The sequence below is a fragment of the Taudactylus pleione genome, unplaced genomic scaffold (genome assembly GCF_031769625.1).
Source record: "Taudactylus pleione unplaced genomic scaffold, aTauple2 ptg000094l, whole genome shotgun sequence".
Classification (NCBI taxonomy): Eukaryota; Metazoa; Chordata; class Amphibia; order Anura; family Myobatrachidae; genus Taudactylus; species Taudactylus pleione.
In genome coordinates, this window is record NW_028284496.1 from 1,751,061 (window position 1) to 1,768,391 (window position 17,331).

The 17,331-nt window shown below is 45.9% G+C and overlaps 1 protein-coding gene across 2 annotated transcripts in view; it reads left to right on the forward strand.

Moving 5' to 3' along the window:
• Positions 1-10,667, forward strand: part of SMG9 (SMG9 nonsense mediated mRNA decay factor) — a 42,650-nt gene extending 31,983 nt beyond the window's left edge. For both annotated transcript variants that reach the window (XM_088469834.1, XM_088469832.1), the window contains 3 exons: positions 132-257; positions 2,183-2,327; positions 9,967-10,667. In XM_088469834.1, the coding sequence (XP_088325960.1) occupies positions 132-257; positions 2,183-2,327; positions 9,967-10,045 (350 nt within the window). In that variant the 3' untranslated portion in view covers positions 10,046-10,667. The remainder of the gene's footprint in view (positions 1-131; positions 258-2,182; positions 2,328-9,966) is intronic.
• Positions 10,668-17,331: the final 6,664 nt, after the last annotated feature.

Genomic DNA, 17,331 nt, shown 5'->3' on the forward strand with positions numbered 1-17,331 from the left:
TTTTGTGCAATGAAACAAATCACTGAGAACGTACAAATAGATGTTAGAGCAACATACAGAAAATTTAAATGTTTATTACTTTATTAGTATCAGCTGTGAAATGTATTGCTGGTTTCTGTAATGTGTTGTAGGCACGCTCTCCATGCTGGACTGTAATATCTTCCCGGGGTTACCGTATGACTTCCTGGAATCGGAGGTGAATTTATTCCTTATCCCGGTCATGGAGAATGATACAGATGAGGCCGTTTCTAGAGCAGGTACTTGGCTGTCTAGATCTCCTCCAGATTAGGGCCAGGACACTGTATCTAAGTGTAACAGAGGAGTCTGAAACACCTTATACAGTTTTTAGAGCGTTATTGAGATTTATTACAGATAAATAATACGTTTCCATGGCTAAGATGTTCTCATTATAGAATTTAAGGAAACCGTAGCGGGTTATTAATGACTTAACACTAAGAGGTTGTCGGCTAAAATGAAAGGTCACCTAACCAGATGTTTAGTGCATCAACGTTACTCACATCTTAGGAGACCTTCGTGATCAGTGGCTGCAAAGGATTTGCGCATAGAAGTGCCAACATGTCAGTACTGTAGTTATTCTGTACATGGTCAGAAGGTGATGCATGTAAGAAACGCCTAAACCTGTCACTATAGCGGATTAAAGGTTTTTTAGTGACCGTCCATTCAGTGAGGTCACCTTGTTGCATCCATAAGAAATATACATGTGTATTTTACTTATAGGATTTCTTATTTCGCCCTAAAGAGTCCCCCAAACTAAAATAGCCTCTATACATGTATTTGTATGTACATACCCATACATAATGATATGAATGTATGTTTGTAGTGGGAGGAGCAGAGTCCCCAGCAGTACAGAGTATATCAGGAGATTAGTGAGGGGTTAGTGAGGACAGGGCTGCATTATGTGACAGGGGCAGTGACATGAGGTGAGGAGGGGAATGGAGGCAGCAGGAAATCACAGACAGTTATACAGTGGGAGGAGCAGAGGGCCTGATTCAGACCCGCTCGCAAGCGGGTCGACGGTGGCCCAGTGCGCATGCGCACGACGGAGCCGGCTCCGGGTCTCTAATCCGTCGCTCCGGGTCTCGTACCAAAGGGGGCATGCTGTCGATGTTGCGTGACAGCACGCCCCCTTTGGTGGGCGGGCTGGGGGCGTGGCTGCCCAGACGGAGGCGTTCCCATGGGAACGCCTACCATCTGTGGCCGGCCCCACTGACATCACAAGTGATGTCAGTGGGAGTACTTTCGGCTTTGTTAGAGCCGAAAGCACTCTAGGGCTTGCGGCAACGAGACCCTACCACAAGGGTCTCGTCGCAAGCCCGATGGTTGCGATGGTCTTGACCATCGCGACCATCTTCCTGGCCGCTCGCTATAGCTGTGGGTGGTCACCCACAGCTATGCGAGCGGCCAGGAGGCTGCTCTGAAAAACAAGAAGCACGGCCCTGATTCAGAGCGAGCGCTCTGTCAGAGCGTCCGGCTCTGAATCAGGGCCAGAGTCCCCAGCAGCACAGAGTATATCAGGAGATGAGTGATGTGTTAGTGTGGGCTGCATCATGTGACAGGGGCAGTGACATGAGGTGAGGAGGGGAATGGAGGCTGCAGGAAGCCACAGACAGTTATATAGTGGGGGGAGCAGAGTCCCCAGCAGCACAGAGTATATCAGGAGATGAGTGAGGTGTTAGTGAGGACAGGGCTGCATCATGTGACAGGGGCAGTGACATGAGGTGAGGAGGGGAATGGAGGCAGCAGGAAATCACACAGTTATATAGTGGGGGGAGCAGAGTCCCCAGCAGCACAGAGTATATCAGGAGATTAGTGAGGTGTTAGTGAGGACAGGGCTGCATCATGTGACAGGGGCAGTGCCATGAGGTGAGGAGGGGAATGGAGGCTGCAGGAAGCCACAGACCCAGAGTTATATAGTGCGGTGAGCTGAGTTCTTCAATCCCATAGAATTATTAATGTGAGGCTCCTGTAAAACTTATATGGGGAATGTGAAATTAAGTTTAATAAAGAAATTTTGGAAAAACATTTTGGCCACAGCGTCTCCGTATTCCTCATTAATACTGATTATTTCCATGATATAAAAATATAGTATGCTCAGATGAGACAACTTACCAGGTCTTCTATGGGTTATGTAATCAGACATTTCCATTTCTGTGTTATGTAGGGTCCGGAGGTAACTCCCTCTTTTCCCTCCTGCCCGGTTATAAAGGGCACCCCAATTTCCACACTATGATCAGTAAACTGCGCAGCCAGATCATGTCTATGTCCCGACCGCAGCTGTCTCACACCATCCTGACGGAAAAGAACTGGTAAGCTATATGTGTATGTAATAGTCTAGGTCATTGCCCTAAACATGCAATACTGCCATCTAGTGGATTTATATTGGAAAAATAATATGGATACGATACAAAAGAAACGCTCTTTCCTTTATTATGGGCATTCGTGCATCCCGTTATGTTTTCTATTGGTGAAAGTGATTTTGGATCTTCCCAATACAAGGAGCAAGTGAAGATTACGAAATTCAGCAGACCACGTAGATTGCTTTATGGCCTGCTGAGAGGAGCCCTTACTAAAGTAATTGTGACTCCGGTCTATTAAGATGATAAGCCAGAAAACCTGCAGTACAGTGCTGTGTATCCTGTGGATTAGTGTTTACCTGCTCCCAGGCGCCTTTCCCTGTGCCTGAGCTGTGCAGCCCTGACGAAGCCCGCACTATTTTCAGCGGGTGAAACGCATTAGTAACGCCCCCTCTACCTGCCAGAGTAGCCGGACGGACCCCAGAAACAACCAGACCGGCGGTGAGGAATTTGTGCACGCTCACCGTCGGGACGTCTGAAGAAGCAGCTGCCTCTTTCCAACTAGGCAGCTGCCGCCTCATATACGGGGAATCAGTGCCCAGCGATTAGAAGGAGGCCCCCTCCACATTCAAGCCATTTCCATCACCAGATACCGGACTGTACACAGGGCGAGGTAGGGGGGGATGCATGCACCCACCAAAAGCAATTTGAGAAATCACATCCTATCCAACGTCTTTTAAACCACTACTATCTACCTGCGGGCTGCTGAACTATACCTTTGACGATTCTGGGATATCACAGCAACAGATGGCTACTGTGAACCTTTTTCATTTACATTTATCAGTATCCTTACCTTCATAGAAAGGATTACTCCCATTTCTAGTGCCACCAGTGGCACTTCATTCATACAGTCTCACATCATCAGCATTGACTGCATTTTCTTATTTGTTCCATATGCATTAGAATTTTGGTTGACATTTATTTTGTGTTATACATTTTATTTATTTTATGTTTCATCGTATCACACTACATTGTATTATATGCCATTTTATCTATATTCTTATTCAATTAGATCCATGTCTTCTTAACCCCATCACAGTTCCCCTTTTTTTATGTTTCAATACACTGTTAAATATGCATGCTGTCTCATCAGTACAACATTGTCAGACACCATTGCGTCATTTTAGGCACGGTTACTCTGTTGCGCTACAGACCAGACACATTACTGTACAAACCTGTTAAGACGATAGATGCAGCATGTCCTGTGGGCTGTACATTATGTGCTAACAGTATGTCCTTCATTCAGTTCAGTGACCCTTTCTAGCAGTTCTGGTTACGCTACATTCCCGGAGCAGTACATGCAGCTGGGAGTGAGAGTACTGTGTGCACAGAGAGGGCACTTGTGTCTGTGAAGTGTTAAAGTTCAGTGTTTTGTATGGTAGCCAGTTTTATTTTCCTTTTCTACTTCAGGGTCCATAGGGGGTCCACAGGGTTGACCTTGGGGTATAGGTTGGGAACCAAATCCGGGCACCACGCAGTTAAAGCTTTTAGCTCCCAGGATGCACTGGGTCCACTCTCCCTATAACCCCACCCCCAAGCCAGAGGCACCTCAGTTTAAGTTGGTGCCCGGCCGGAGTCGGGTCACCGTTAGCGCAGGGGGAGCTGATTAGCAGCCCCTAAGCTTATTTTTTTTTTTTTTTTTTAGGGACAAAGTTTTTTCATGGACTTTGGACTCTTCAGAGCGGCAGCGTCGGACTGTCCATAGGACGTCTAAGCAGCCGCTCCGTCACCCCGCTGGCGCTGAGACGCCAGTACAGATCTGGGGATCTCAGCGGGACCCCAGAGTCTGTACTAGCCGGACTCTGCGGGCGCCCAGGACTGCTGCCGGATCCACGGGGAGCAGGTAAGGTCGCGGATCACCGCTTGCGGTGATCCGCGCATTTCAAATGCAGTCCTGTGCCTCCGGTCTCAGGGGACAGACCGGAGGCGCCGGCAGTGGCGGCGGGCCCCCCATACCCCGTGTGTCCACTAGACCACCAGGGACTTAACGATCGGTGCAGGGAGCCGGCGTCCCGGGGGTTAATAGCCGGCCAGGGGAGACAGCCTTCCCTGTTACAGCGGCTCCTCCCCTCAGCTCAGCGCGCCTTTCAGAATCCATAGTCTGGCGTCGCTGAGCTGCTTCCTCCGCGGGCCACGCTTCTTCTGAGGTCTCCAGCGGCCATTTTCTCTGTGGTGCAGCAGAAATCTCTCAGGATGGCAGTGAGTCCAGTCCCCCTGAGTACCTCACCATCAGGTCAGTGTACACAGCGCTGTAGCCTTCCCAGACACTGAATCTGGGTAAGTTGAATGCAGTGTAATAGTGCAGTATATTATATGACATGTTTATGTATATATGTATATATCTGCATTGTATGTGACTTATGCTAGTGCTGACTGTACTTTATTCTCTCACCTGTCAGTGTATATCTATCCCTTTTCTTTATCTGCCCTAATACAGCTGTACTTAGGGTGGTTCTGAGACCTCACATTTATATACTTGTTAATATTTGTGTGGTTTGTCACATACTGTTGCGTGCTGCACGTTGCCATATTTTAGATGGAACTGTGTGTTGCATACGCTGAAAATGGGTCCCTGCAGCTAATTTTTGGCATCAGTCAGGACCAGTATAGTGCTGCTTAATATTTCCGCCAAGAGGGTTGGTCAGATATGTCTGACCAGGAGATAGAGCGTTATACTGCACCCATTTTTACTATCCTGCAAGTCATGTGCTGCAGGTGTTAGTGCGGAGGATTTGACTCATAAAGGGTTCTGTATGTGGCGTCATCTGATGCCGGCCTCTTTCACGACCCCCTTGGGCGGTTTGTTTTCTCGGGATCCTCTCAATTGCGGATCGCCGGGCGGGCCCCATTGTTGTACCTCACTTGGGGTTACTTCACCATACTGCCCTTTTCATTTCAGGGTATCTCGCAGCTTCTTGTACTCTTCCCCTGTGACACAGACTACCGCTCCCTGCAGGGGTTTTTCGCAGTATATGAATTCCCCCTGGTGCCACAATAGTCTGTCATTCCCCTTGCAGGGATTACCACAACAGCCACCCATGGGTGGATGTCGTTTTCTACGAAACGCTAATTGGCGTGGTTGACGCCCTGTGGTTACTTCCCAGTTGGCTCTGCCGTGAACTGGGTACTGTTCGGGGCTCTTTCCCTCTTACACGGGGGGAAGCCTATTTCAGGTATTATTATCCCTGCTTTAGGGCTGGTAGCAGGTCCATTCTGGTTAGAGTGAATGTTGACCTGCACCTGTATCATACACCCTCAGTATTGCGTGCCTTCGGGTTCCCTGTTGCTGACTAGCGGGTGGATCGCATAGCGGGACTCTGGCTGTTGCCAGATAGGAGGTGTTACAACAGTGTTTGGCCTCCTGTCCCAAATTCCCTGAGGGTCATCACGAGCCCCTCCTGGGGGGGATGGGCGTGTTACTCGTCTGATTACAGACGTTACTACGCCTCCCATTCCTGCGTGGTCGGATTCTTCGGATCCGTAGGTGGTAACTCTGCCTGAAATCAGTATACTTGTTTTCAGGAGTTGTTACCCATCCTACCATGGCTATAGCATGGTTGGTTAATACTATTGCATATTGGGTTGATGCATTTGTAACGTTTTTTCCCCTCCAACACGTCGGGGGTTCAAATGTATTTGGTCGCTCACGTAATATATGCTGTTGTCATAGGTGGAAATGCCTATATTGGATACCAGTCTCCTAACTTTCAGAGTTCCGGCTGCGACTGTATCCTCCGTAATACCCTATGGCTGCGCTCTGGGAATGCAGAGGTGCAGATACCATCTTTAGGGTTGATATTGTTTGGTCCTGACCTTGACAAGATTGTAGTAACATTGGCAGTATTACTAACGACAAGTTTACCGCTTTCAGCTATGCCCACTACAAGGCCTCAGACTAAGTCTGTTAAGTCTTTTTTGTCCTCTGGGTCAGCCTAAAGGTCTGTTTCTTCGTAGACTGTCGGCATCTACAAGGGCCGACATATCCAGTACCGAGCAGGCCTGGACTGCCAGCCGATCCTGCTTCTGAACCTACGGATATCTCTTCAGCCTGACGGGACAGGCCTACAACTGGGAGATACCGATTTTCTCAGTTCGCCCGGTATTAGTGTCAAGTTGCCGCGGCTACGTGGGTAGGAGGGTACGCCCTCTTTACAAGGGCCTTACAGATCCAGAAAGCTATGCAGTTGTTGCGGTAAGCGGAGCTCATTAGGCCATCCCCACTATCTCAGTGAGGGACTGGTTGTTCTGTTTTCTTTCTGGTGCGGTGGCTGAATGGTCCTCTTTGGCCTATTCTCTGTCTCAATTCCCTGAACCAGTTCCTAAAGCTACCTGGGCTCAGGAGGAAATCCCTATGCTCCATCATACGATGTTTGGAACCTGGGGACTTTATGGTATCACTGGATATACAGGACGCGTGCCTACGGGTACTTACAGAGACCTTTCCTCAACATGGGCTGAGGTTTGCTGTATCACAGCAACACTTACAATTTTTCGGGCTCTGCCTGTTGGGACTGTCCTCAGCCCCACAGGGGTTTACCAGCGTTTTGGATTTTCTGACAGTTCTTCTGTTCAGTATATCCCAATGCTCCTGTACCTGGACGGCCTCCTGCTCTTAGCGGGATCACCGGGGTACTTTACGGCCAGGTCAGGATGACTGTGGCTTCTTCAGGGTGCAGACGTTTAATCAACGGGGAAAAAGTCCTCCCTGCATCCCTCTCTGGGTATTCTTCATCTAGGATCCCTGCTGGATTCTCAGAATCTGAGAATTCTTCTGGCGTAAGACGGAATCTCCTCTCTTCCATTAGGAGTACATGGTTGTCTGCGCAGTCGACAGATGTCTTTACACTCTGGGATGCATGGTGGAATGGGCTCAGTTCCATTCCAGGCCTTTCCATAATTGGCTCATCTCCAGATGGAATTAGTTTTTTCTGTCGGATAACTGTTCAAACGATGATGCTCTCTCCGGAGGCAAGTCGGTCCCTGTCCGGGTGGCTATGGCCATCTCGTCCAGGGTTTTCTTTGCTATGGACAGTGTCTGGATCTAATCCTTTTCAGTGCAGTTGGACGTCTGTCGATTCCACCCTGTCAATTATCTTACTCTGGCATAACTCTTGTTTCCCGGTGAACCTGAAAAGGTTCAGTCCGACAGGGTCAGGACAGTGGCTTCCTTTTTAGCAACACTGTTCGTTGGGTGGCAATGACAGGTATGTCACATATTCGGACATAGTCCGAGGGTCTCCTCCCGACCATCTCGGCAGCGTTCATTTCAGGAGCTCTCCATTGGGAAGCGGGAGTCCTCAGCCGTCACGACGTGCATCCTGGGGACTAGTCTCTTCCCCGAGAGAGGTTTCATCTCCTGGTGAGCAGGGGGGGCCCCCCTGAGGTGACCCTCATGGCCTTCTGACTTTATCACACTATGGTGTTACAGTTCAGCTCTGGGGATTCTGAAGCAACCTTCAGCGACTCTTTGTCGGTGAAGTGGTCCTTCCACTTTGTGTACCTGTGTTCTCCGGTCTCCCTTCTTCCTCGAGGACTTTGGAAGTGTTTTCAATCGAGACGGAGATGCTTTCCTGCTGGTGGCTCCTGATTGCCCCAGATGTCAGGGGTACTTGGATCTTCGGAGTCTCTACATCGATACTCCATCCCTGATGCTTCACTGCCCGGACCTGTTGTCTCAGGGTCCTTGGTTTTGCCTTGGACCTGGGTCGTTTGTCTTTGACTGTGTCCTTACAGTGGTCTTACGGCTTCCCTGGCTTTGTCATCGTTGGAATGATTAGAGCACATGGATCAGCTTTTGCTGGGACCTACCACAAACTGTGGCAGCCATAAATCTTATGGTATTGTACCTGTCGATACAATCCTCCGGTGTCCAGGGTTTCCAGATATTCTGGCATTCCTTCCGGCTGGCTTGGGTTTCACACTTGGCCTGGTCTTCCTGACAGTGCGGATCTCTACACTGTCAGTATGGTTAAGATATGGAATTGCTCCACTCTGGTATCCAGTTCATCCTTTGGAGTGTTTTCTTGATTATGCCTCCATTTGTCCTCCCTAGGGACTCCTTGGGAGTAAGTAGTGGTTCTTCGTTACCTCCGGGGACAGTCAATGGAACCGCTGGTTGTGATAGCCATTACATGGTCTATTGCTTAGGCTCTCTCTTTCTCTCAGGGTGTTTATATCAACCAGGAGAGTGTCTGAATTGGGAGCGTTCTCATGTGGCTCCCTCTTCTGGAGGGCATCATGTCAGGGTGGGAGTTGCTCTCGCCCTGTGTTTCTTCTTAGTGGTTTTCAGGTTCCATATTATTCTGGAACTTATGGTACGGCCATTCTGTCCCCAGTCCTCTCGGCTGGTGTGGCCTCATTGACTGTGGTCTGGCCTCTTTGGATTTATGTGATCCATTCAGGTTCCTTACGGAAATCGGACTCCTTATTGGTGGTCTGAGATTTCTGGTTTTCACAGGAAAGGATGGCCGGCCTATAACCAAATGTTGGCTTGGATGGCCTCGTAGGTCTTCCTCAGGGGCCTACCCATGGGTAGGTCTTCCTGTTGTTGATGCTTGTTTTTTCTCGGGCCATGTGACCCTCGTGTGCGGCTCGCTGTGGTGCCTTGGCTGTTTTGCCTTACTAGGTGGCCACGTGGTCTTCTGTCCACACCTTTTTAAGGTTCTAGGCATTGGTTTCCTTTGCCTCTCAGGATGCTTCCTTTTTGGCGACGGATTCTCCTCTCAGCACAGGAGCGTCCCCACCCTTGGTTGAACTGCTTTGGGACATCCCCAAGGTCAACCCTGTGGACCCCCTATGGACCCTGAAGTAGAAAACAAGAGATATGGTAAGAACTTACCTTTGTTATCTCTGTTTCTACGAAGTCCATAGGGTCCACAGGGCGCCCGCCCTGACGCACCTGGCTTCATATGGGCTGCGTGGCTGGTCACCGGTTTTCCGTCTCCCATTTCGGTGAGTATGGTTATTGAGTGTTCCAGTTTTCTCTCTCTTTTTCTCTCCTCCTCCGGCCTTTGGCTACTTACAAACTGAGGTGCCTCTGGCTTGGGGGTGGGGTTATAGGGAGAGTGGACCCAGTGCATCCTGGGAGCTAAAAGCTTTAACTGCGTGGTGCCCGGATTTGGTTCCCAACCTATACCCCAAGGTCAACCCTGTGGACCCTATGGACTTCGTAGAAACAGAGATAACAAAGGTAAGTTCTTACCATATCTCTTGTTTTAATATACACTAGACAATTGTTACTTCAGTCATGTACTATGTATTTAATTAATGTTCCTTATTAAGTGTGTCAAGTTAGAAATCACCTACACGAATAGCTAGAATGTATACGTTATCGCTGTAAGCCTGGCTACAGGCGGCTGCAATAATCTTGTTGTTGAGCTGTTCATTTACAATTCTCAGAACATGAACTATTGAGCGATGACCTGAGAAAATGTTCCGGCTAAGGTCAGAGGTCATACTAAATATGAAGCTCGCAGAACGTTGGTAGTTGTCTGCGGCCGTGTCAGGAAGGCAGCTTCAACAAATTAAATCACCTGTTAAATGTTGCTGTTTTCTCTTCAAAATATAAACTTCAGGAATTTTCTTTTTTTAGGTTCCACTACGCTGCCCGGATCTGGGACGGTGTGAAGAAGTCCTCGGCCCTTTCAGAGTACAGCAGATTATTGGGATAGCAATATAGCTCTGCAACGTTGAGATGCTTGTGGACCTCGTGTGGTCTCCTCCTGCAGACAGGACATGAGGTCGGGCTTGGGAGTCGTATTATAAAGTCTGCTGGTGTGAGACTTGGCACCTTGTTACTGCCAATGTGACCAGATCATGGAAGAGCCAGTATTACTGCTGATCGGCTGAGAGCATTAGTCTGTGTATGAGTCTCATGCTGGAAGGAAGGTTTATTACATACTGTAGGTAACAGCATATTCTGTGACTGTGCTCATAATTGTAATGTTAACATGGCAAGTCCTGCCATAGAGCACATTTGGCAGTTGATTGTTTGATGGGGGTTGTAAGGAATACACTAGTCAGAGAACACTGTGTAACGCTGTATACAGGACAATCCGTCTGTTGGAACCAGTGGTCATGCCAGAGTAATTGAAATTCTGTTAAATAGAAGGATATGAGAGGATATAAATATAACAAATCTGTTCCAGTCATTTATATGTAATCAATGTACATAATAATCATCAGCCGTACATGACTCGGGAAAGAAAACTTTGTTCTTTTAACAAACCAGTAAATAAATGGAAATATTTGTGTCCATCAAGACAACACAGAATAAATCTGACTGGCATTTAATTTTCCGTCTCTGCAGTCTTTCTCAGAAGTGTGTACATGGGATAGGCAGCAGCAATTTACCTTCCTATTCTCTTTCTGGATATTTGGGTATATGGCATAAGTCCTGATTTGATGGGTCTGGCACTATTTCAGCCATCTTGCTGCTGAATTAGTCAATTGGTCTGTCTGGTGGGATGTTCTCAATATAGAGTGAGAATTTGGGGAATTTACCTTTCTATACAGTATCTGCTCTCTAAAATCCACAAAGCAAGAACATGTCACCAGTCAGATCAATTGTCTCTGGTGCGGGAAGCTTGTGTGAAAAAGCAAGTATTAGTTTAGTAGGTTAATACTTAAACATGTTTGGCTCTACCTTCCTACACCAAAGACGCAATGGATGTACGGATGAAATTTCTAAATTTAACAGTAAATCCAGGCACTTGGCTTGCACCCTGGTATGTCGAAAGTGTATATATTTGAGTGTCGACCACAGTAAAGGTATCGCTGCAGCCAAATATTTGCTGGACATGAAAGTTCATCATGCATTTAATGTTTTCCTTGTCACTTAGTTTATATTCATTTTAACATAAAACTATTTCACCTAAAATGAATGGTTCTACCTCCAGGTTAGAGGGACGGCAATGGGGACAGATTGTGCCCCCCACCTATGCCAGCCTCTACCTGAGGTGGTGGGAGAAAGTTCCCATTTTCAATTAAACTTATATGATGTACACGGTACATTTTACTGTATTTCGGGTACATAGATGATATACTGATATAATAGGAAGGATAATAAGAACTTCTGGAGCAATTTATTAACATGATCTTAATCCAAAACTCACTTATGAGATGAGCCTAAAAGAAATCAATTTCTTGGACTTGACGATAAAGGTCGAAGACGGTGGCCAAATTTCAACAGATCTATTAAGAAAACAGATGGCCGCAAATAGCATCCTGCACTCCAGTAGCTCACATTTTCCAGCCACAATTAAAGGGATTTCGAAAGGAGAATTATTGCGCACAAAGAGGAACTGCTCTAACCCATTTACTTATCAAACAAGAAAAAAAACAGCTATGTGATAGGTTATAGAAGAGAAGATATAGCAATAAAACAATCAAAACTACAGTTAACCGTACCCAAAACATATTCTTATGATTCCCTTTTGGCACCAAAAAACAAGCTCTTAACCGAATGATACTTTTAGGTTCATTGGTAAATTTAATCAGAATTGGCGAGCGATCAATACTATCTTATAAAAGCAATGGACCGTCCTACAGATACGGATCTGATTGGGATTTTGCCCCATAGGGTACTTAGTTGGAGGAGATCCCATAACTTAAAAGATAAATTAGTTGAGTCATGACCACCATCAAGAAACCTACCCATAAAAAAAATTATCATTCTGCTGTGGACATTGTAGGACATGTTAATTCATTACCTCTAAACTGTGTTTCTTTGATAAATTCAATAAAAAATGGACGATTACAAACTGTGCCTCCATAGGAGTGGTAGATCATCCTGAGTGCCCATGTGGCAAAGTATACATTGGAAAGACCCATCCAACCACTGAAGGTTAGGTTTCTTGAACAAGTGGATGATATTAAAAATGCCAAACAGGATTCGGCATATTCCAAGACCCTGATATCCATAGCAAATCACTGCTTGCAACCGCACAGTGGAAACCCCAAAGGCTTGAAAACTTTTGGAATAAAACATATCCAATTAGGAATAAGAGGAGGGAATGTGGATAAAGAATTGCGAAGTATGAAATCAAAATAAAATCCCTCCCAAAACCCACTAGATGCCAAGTGTGGTCAATACAAACCTTGGCCAAAGTCAATGCATCAACTATATATTGACCGGTTATGCAATGAACCCTGTCTGAAAGACCCAAACCAAAAACACAAATTTTAGGAAATTAAAGGGGAATGTTACCTGTTTTGGTGATACAATTGATGATTCGGGACCAAAACGCTTGGACAGAAGAGCATTCCCAGAGAAGGTGCCAAAATGACCAATGTGGAGTAGAATACAGGACAACCATCAGAGGCCCCAGACCCAAATCCACTCGGAATCAAGAGGGCAAGATAAACCCTATTTAGTACGAAAAACTTAATCTGTTGAAATCACACTGCGGAGGTGGTGGACATAGGGCATCATCAAAGACCACTCCTCATCCTTCAGTGGCCCAAAATTGTCCACCCATTTAATTCTAAATGGTGTTAGGGCATCATCTGAGTTAACGGTAAGGAGATAAGAGTAAATTGCTAGACACTTGCAATATGGTTTTAATAGAATTTAAGAGCAAACCATAGAGGACCAGAAACAGAAATACATAGAGTTTGGAATCCCAAATTCAATCTTTGCAGTATCAAAAGTTTTAAAACCCCATCACTATACAAATGTCGTTGGGGAAAAAAAACACCCGGACCATGAAGAGCGACCAATAGTGGCCACTAATAGGGCCAGTTCTCTAAGAGCTAAAGAATTCCACAAGGACAATCTGGATCAAAACTCTGCCCCCCACCGTCCCACCACCAAAATAATGAGCCTGTGAGACCAGCGGACCTCCCCCTTTAGGCCAACTATTGTCACATATTAATTGTAAAGGGGAACGCCCTCTAGAAACAGTGCAAACCAATAACGTAGTAGATCCTGGCTTACCTCACCCAAAACTCACCCCTGCAGATGAACTAGCTGAGAGGCAATGTAATAGAGGCGGAAATTCAGGAGTGCCAGGCCACCCAAAACTGTTTGCTTAGTCTGAAATTGTCTATCCGCCCAGATTAAGGAGGAAAGATGGCAATCAGATGAAAAATAAACATTCAACCTGTCTCAAAGACCTGTTACATACATCTAGAAAACATCTAAAATGTAACCATATCTTACAAAAACTGTAATCCATGCACTCATTATTTCTCATTTTGACTATTGCAATAGTCTCCTTACTGGTCTTCCCAAAAACAGACTCTTGCCACTACAGTCCATCTTGGATAGAGCTGCGAGGCTGATCTTCCTCGCCAAACGTACTGTTCTGATCCGTTCTCTCAGTCCCTCCATTGGTTACCGGTTTTCTACCGTATTCAATATAAAATAATTTTTTTTTTCTTTTTTTTACATAAGGTTACTAACCAAACCACACCAACATACATCTCTTCACTTATATCAAAATATCTCCCAACCCGACCTCTCCGCCCTGCACAAGATCTGCGTCTCTCATGCACACAAATTACTTGTTTCCATGCACAGTTACAGGTCTTTTTTCATGCTGCGCCCACTCTGTGGAATGCCTTCCCACGTACAATAAGACTTTCCTCTAGTATCCAAACATTCAAGCCATCCCTGAAAACTCACCTCTTCAGACAAACTTATCAGATTTCAGAACCACCCATATAACTTTCATGGCTTCCCTATCTAATTACATTGTTTTACCTTCTTACAGTCCACACATAACCTCTCATACAGTATTTATCATTTTTCACTTTCACATCCTAACCCCAGGCCAACTTTCCTGTGTGGCTGGATCATACAGCCCAAGAGCCTCTGCAATCTGGCTGGACCAATATGCAATATGCAGCACCTATCCAATGCCTACTTCCCTATAGATTGCAAGATTTCCAGCAGAGCCTTTCTAAACTCTGTCTGTCTGTTATTACTCAGCTTTGTTCTGTTACTGTTGTTTCCACTTGTAAAGCGCAACGGAATATGCAGCGCCATATAAGAAACTGTAAAAGATTGAATGTATCACTGTATTTAACATTGTCTGTTTCTGCCACAGTACTTTGGTTTTGCTCCTAATCCAATTGGACTTTTAGGGCTGGATTCAGCAGCGATTGTTAGCCATTCTGTATAAGCAGCACCGTGCATGCGCTGAGATCGCACTGTGATTACGGACGCACAGAGGAATCCATCGTATCAACTGCTTACTGGTCTCTTCTTTGCTCTACTTTCCTTGCTCCCTGTATACACCACTCACCCCCTCGAAGTCATCCTTTGAAATTGCAACTCCATCCTTGATAGGATCATTCCTGCATCCATTCTTTACACCACCAACCCAGGCAGTCCTCTCCATTCCCACTTGTTGCTACTTCACTTCTCTTGTGTTCTCTGAAGCACCAGGTCTGTGTGCAACAAGCTGGCCTCAATCCTGGGTTTTTTCCCTCCTACTACCCTCTCATTTTGGTAATTTTATTTCTCTCCCACCCACCCATTGCTCTAGGGACAGGCACGGAGATAGAATGATACTATGTTATGATAATATTCCTCTTGACAACACATTAAAAGATCCTGCCTCAAAGATCCTTTCCCTCTGATCCTGTTTTACTCTCACCCAATGGACCTCTTCTCATTCCAGTGGTCATACCCCGGATCTGTCTTCTCACTTCTTTAATTCCCTTATTCCCTCTCTCCAATCATCACTCCTTTGGACCACTGTGACTCTGCCCACTCAAGGTTCACCTCTTACCTCACTGACACTTCCTTTTTTGTGTCAACCTCTGGCACCACCTGCCACCCCCTTGTACTACCTGTAGGTGTTCTTTAAGGTTCTGTCCTCTTTTCACTTTACACCTCCTACCTTGGTAAACTCATCAGTTCCTTCAGTTCTTTCAGTTTTCAATTCCTCCCACAAATGTACCTATCCTCTCTTGACCTCTTTCCTCCAGTCCCCACTCTGGTATCTAAATGCTACTTGGCTATCGTATTCTGGATGTCTCAGTATTTCTCAAACTGAACCGGTCCAAAACTGAATTCTTTGTCTCCCCCCCCCCCCCCCACCAGGACCACATGCTCTCCCCTCCTCTTGCTTTTTGTCGATAACCTCTCCCTCCTCCTACATCTCTGACCTCACTCCTGCCCTTCCACTTACGTCTGCCTCTACTCCCCCAGTCACCTCTTCTCACATCTGCCTCGAAGACTTCACTTAATCTGCCCCCCTCCTCTGGAACTCACTGCCAGCCTTCCCATCTTCAAATGTTCACTCAAAACTTAACTTTTCACCAAAGCTTACCGTCCCTCCTAAATATTTGCTCTCCTCTCTTCCCCTGGCCACTCCTTCCCAGTTCACCCTCCACTTGTTCATTCATACTATTAGCATGTAAGCTGTCATGGGCAGGTCACTCCTTCCTAGTTATCCTTGCACTGTGCTTGCTTTCAGTCATCCTGGTCTCCTAGTCCCCTTCAGTGATTCCCAAGTCTGCATGCTTGCCCTTCATTGGGTACAGTCTTTTGAGTGCTAAAATGTTGGGAACGTGTGTGCAACCTTGATGATTTGCAGAATACTGTACACACCAGTATTTAATTATGTAGCCAAAGACCAGTCCAGTAACTTAACCAGGCACTGTAGTTTATTTTTGTAGATACTTTGTACATCCATACTGGCTTTTTGTATTACACACACTCTGGAAGGAGCTGAGCCTGTAATCGAGCAGGGATGCAGAGAGCTTACAGCCGGTGACTCTCCTGTATAGGGTAGCAATGCAGGGTCTGGTGCACTCGATACAACAGGGTAATTATGTGGGTTACTTGGAGTTAAAATGAGGACTTCCATCCTTCATCATGTCGCTCATACACAGTGGCAAGATGGTGCTGTGCATGCGCAGATACACTACTGGTGGCCATCTTGGTTAGGGAACAAGGTTTTGTTGAAGACTGCAGTAGCGCACTCCACTACTAGCACTGCCCTTGCTACAAGCTTCTCCATTTTACACAAACCTTCAAGTCAATCTTCTTTTTAGCAACATGTAATAAAGGTGATGTTCAAACCAAGCAGATTGGGTTTGGCCTTTTATCTTGGGAATTTCACAAAGTCCTCATTCTCAGTTACATAGGCCTTAGCAACAGTCTCTTGTCTCAATACTTCCAAACTGTTGTCAACATCACAATGCTTGATATCTTTGTACTCTTTCAAGTAACTTCCAATCCACTCCTTTTAAGAAATTTTGTTAGAGAGCATTATGTGACTCCTTTTGTAAGGATATCTGCTGGATTCACTTCACTAGCATCAAAAGTGATATGAATGGGCCCTCTCTCAAAACTTTCCAGGATAAAATGCTGTCTAATTTTGATATGCTTTGATCTTCTCTGATTCTTGGTGCTATGTGAGAGATTGATTGCTCCCCTGTTAGAACATTCTATATATCTTATTCTTCTCTTCCATGTTGTGACTTGTAACTCTAGGTTTCCTTTAAATAAAAAATTTCCTTAGCCGATTTAGTCAAAGCCATGTATTCTGCCTCTGTAGTAGACATTGCCACTGTGGGCTGCTTCCGAATTGCCCAATTTATCTACGTGCCTGCAAGCAAGAACAGATATCCCGTATACAAATGATGGCCATCTTCATCTGCCCCCCAGTCAGCATCACAGAATGATTCCAACTCTGCATTTCCTGACCTGCTAACTACCAATTTCAAGGATGGTGTCCTCTTTAAATACTGGAGAATTCTTTTTACTGCCTCCAGTGTGGCATTCCTGGGTTTACGGTGAATTGGCTCACCTTACAGCCTGAGTGATATCAGGATGTGTCCTAATACTTGCATGCGTCAAATGACCAATAGCATTTTGGTATGGGACATTCTTCATGTTTTCAGCTTCCCTTTCATCTTTTGGGGACATCTCCTTTGCGAGTTTTGTGCCATTGAGTGTGCTTATTGGCTTTGAATCAGACATTCCATATTTGTCAAGTTT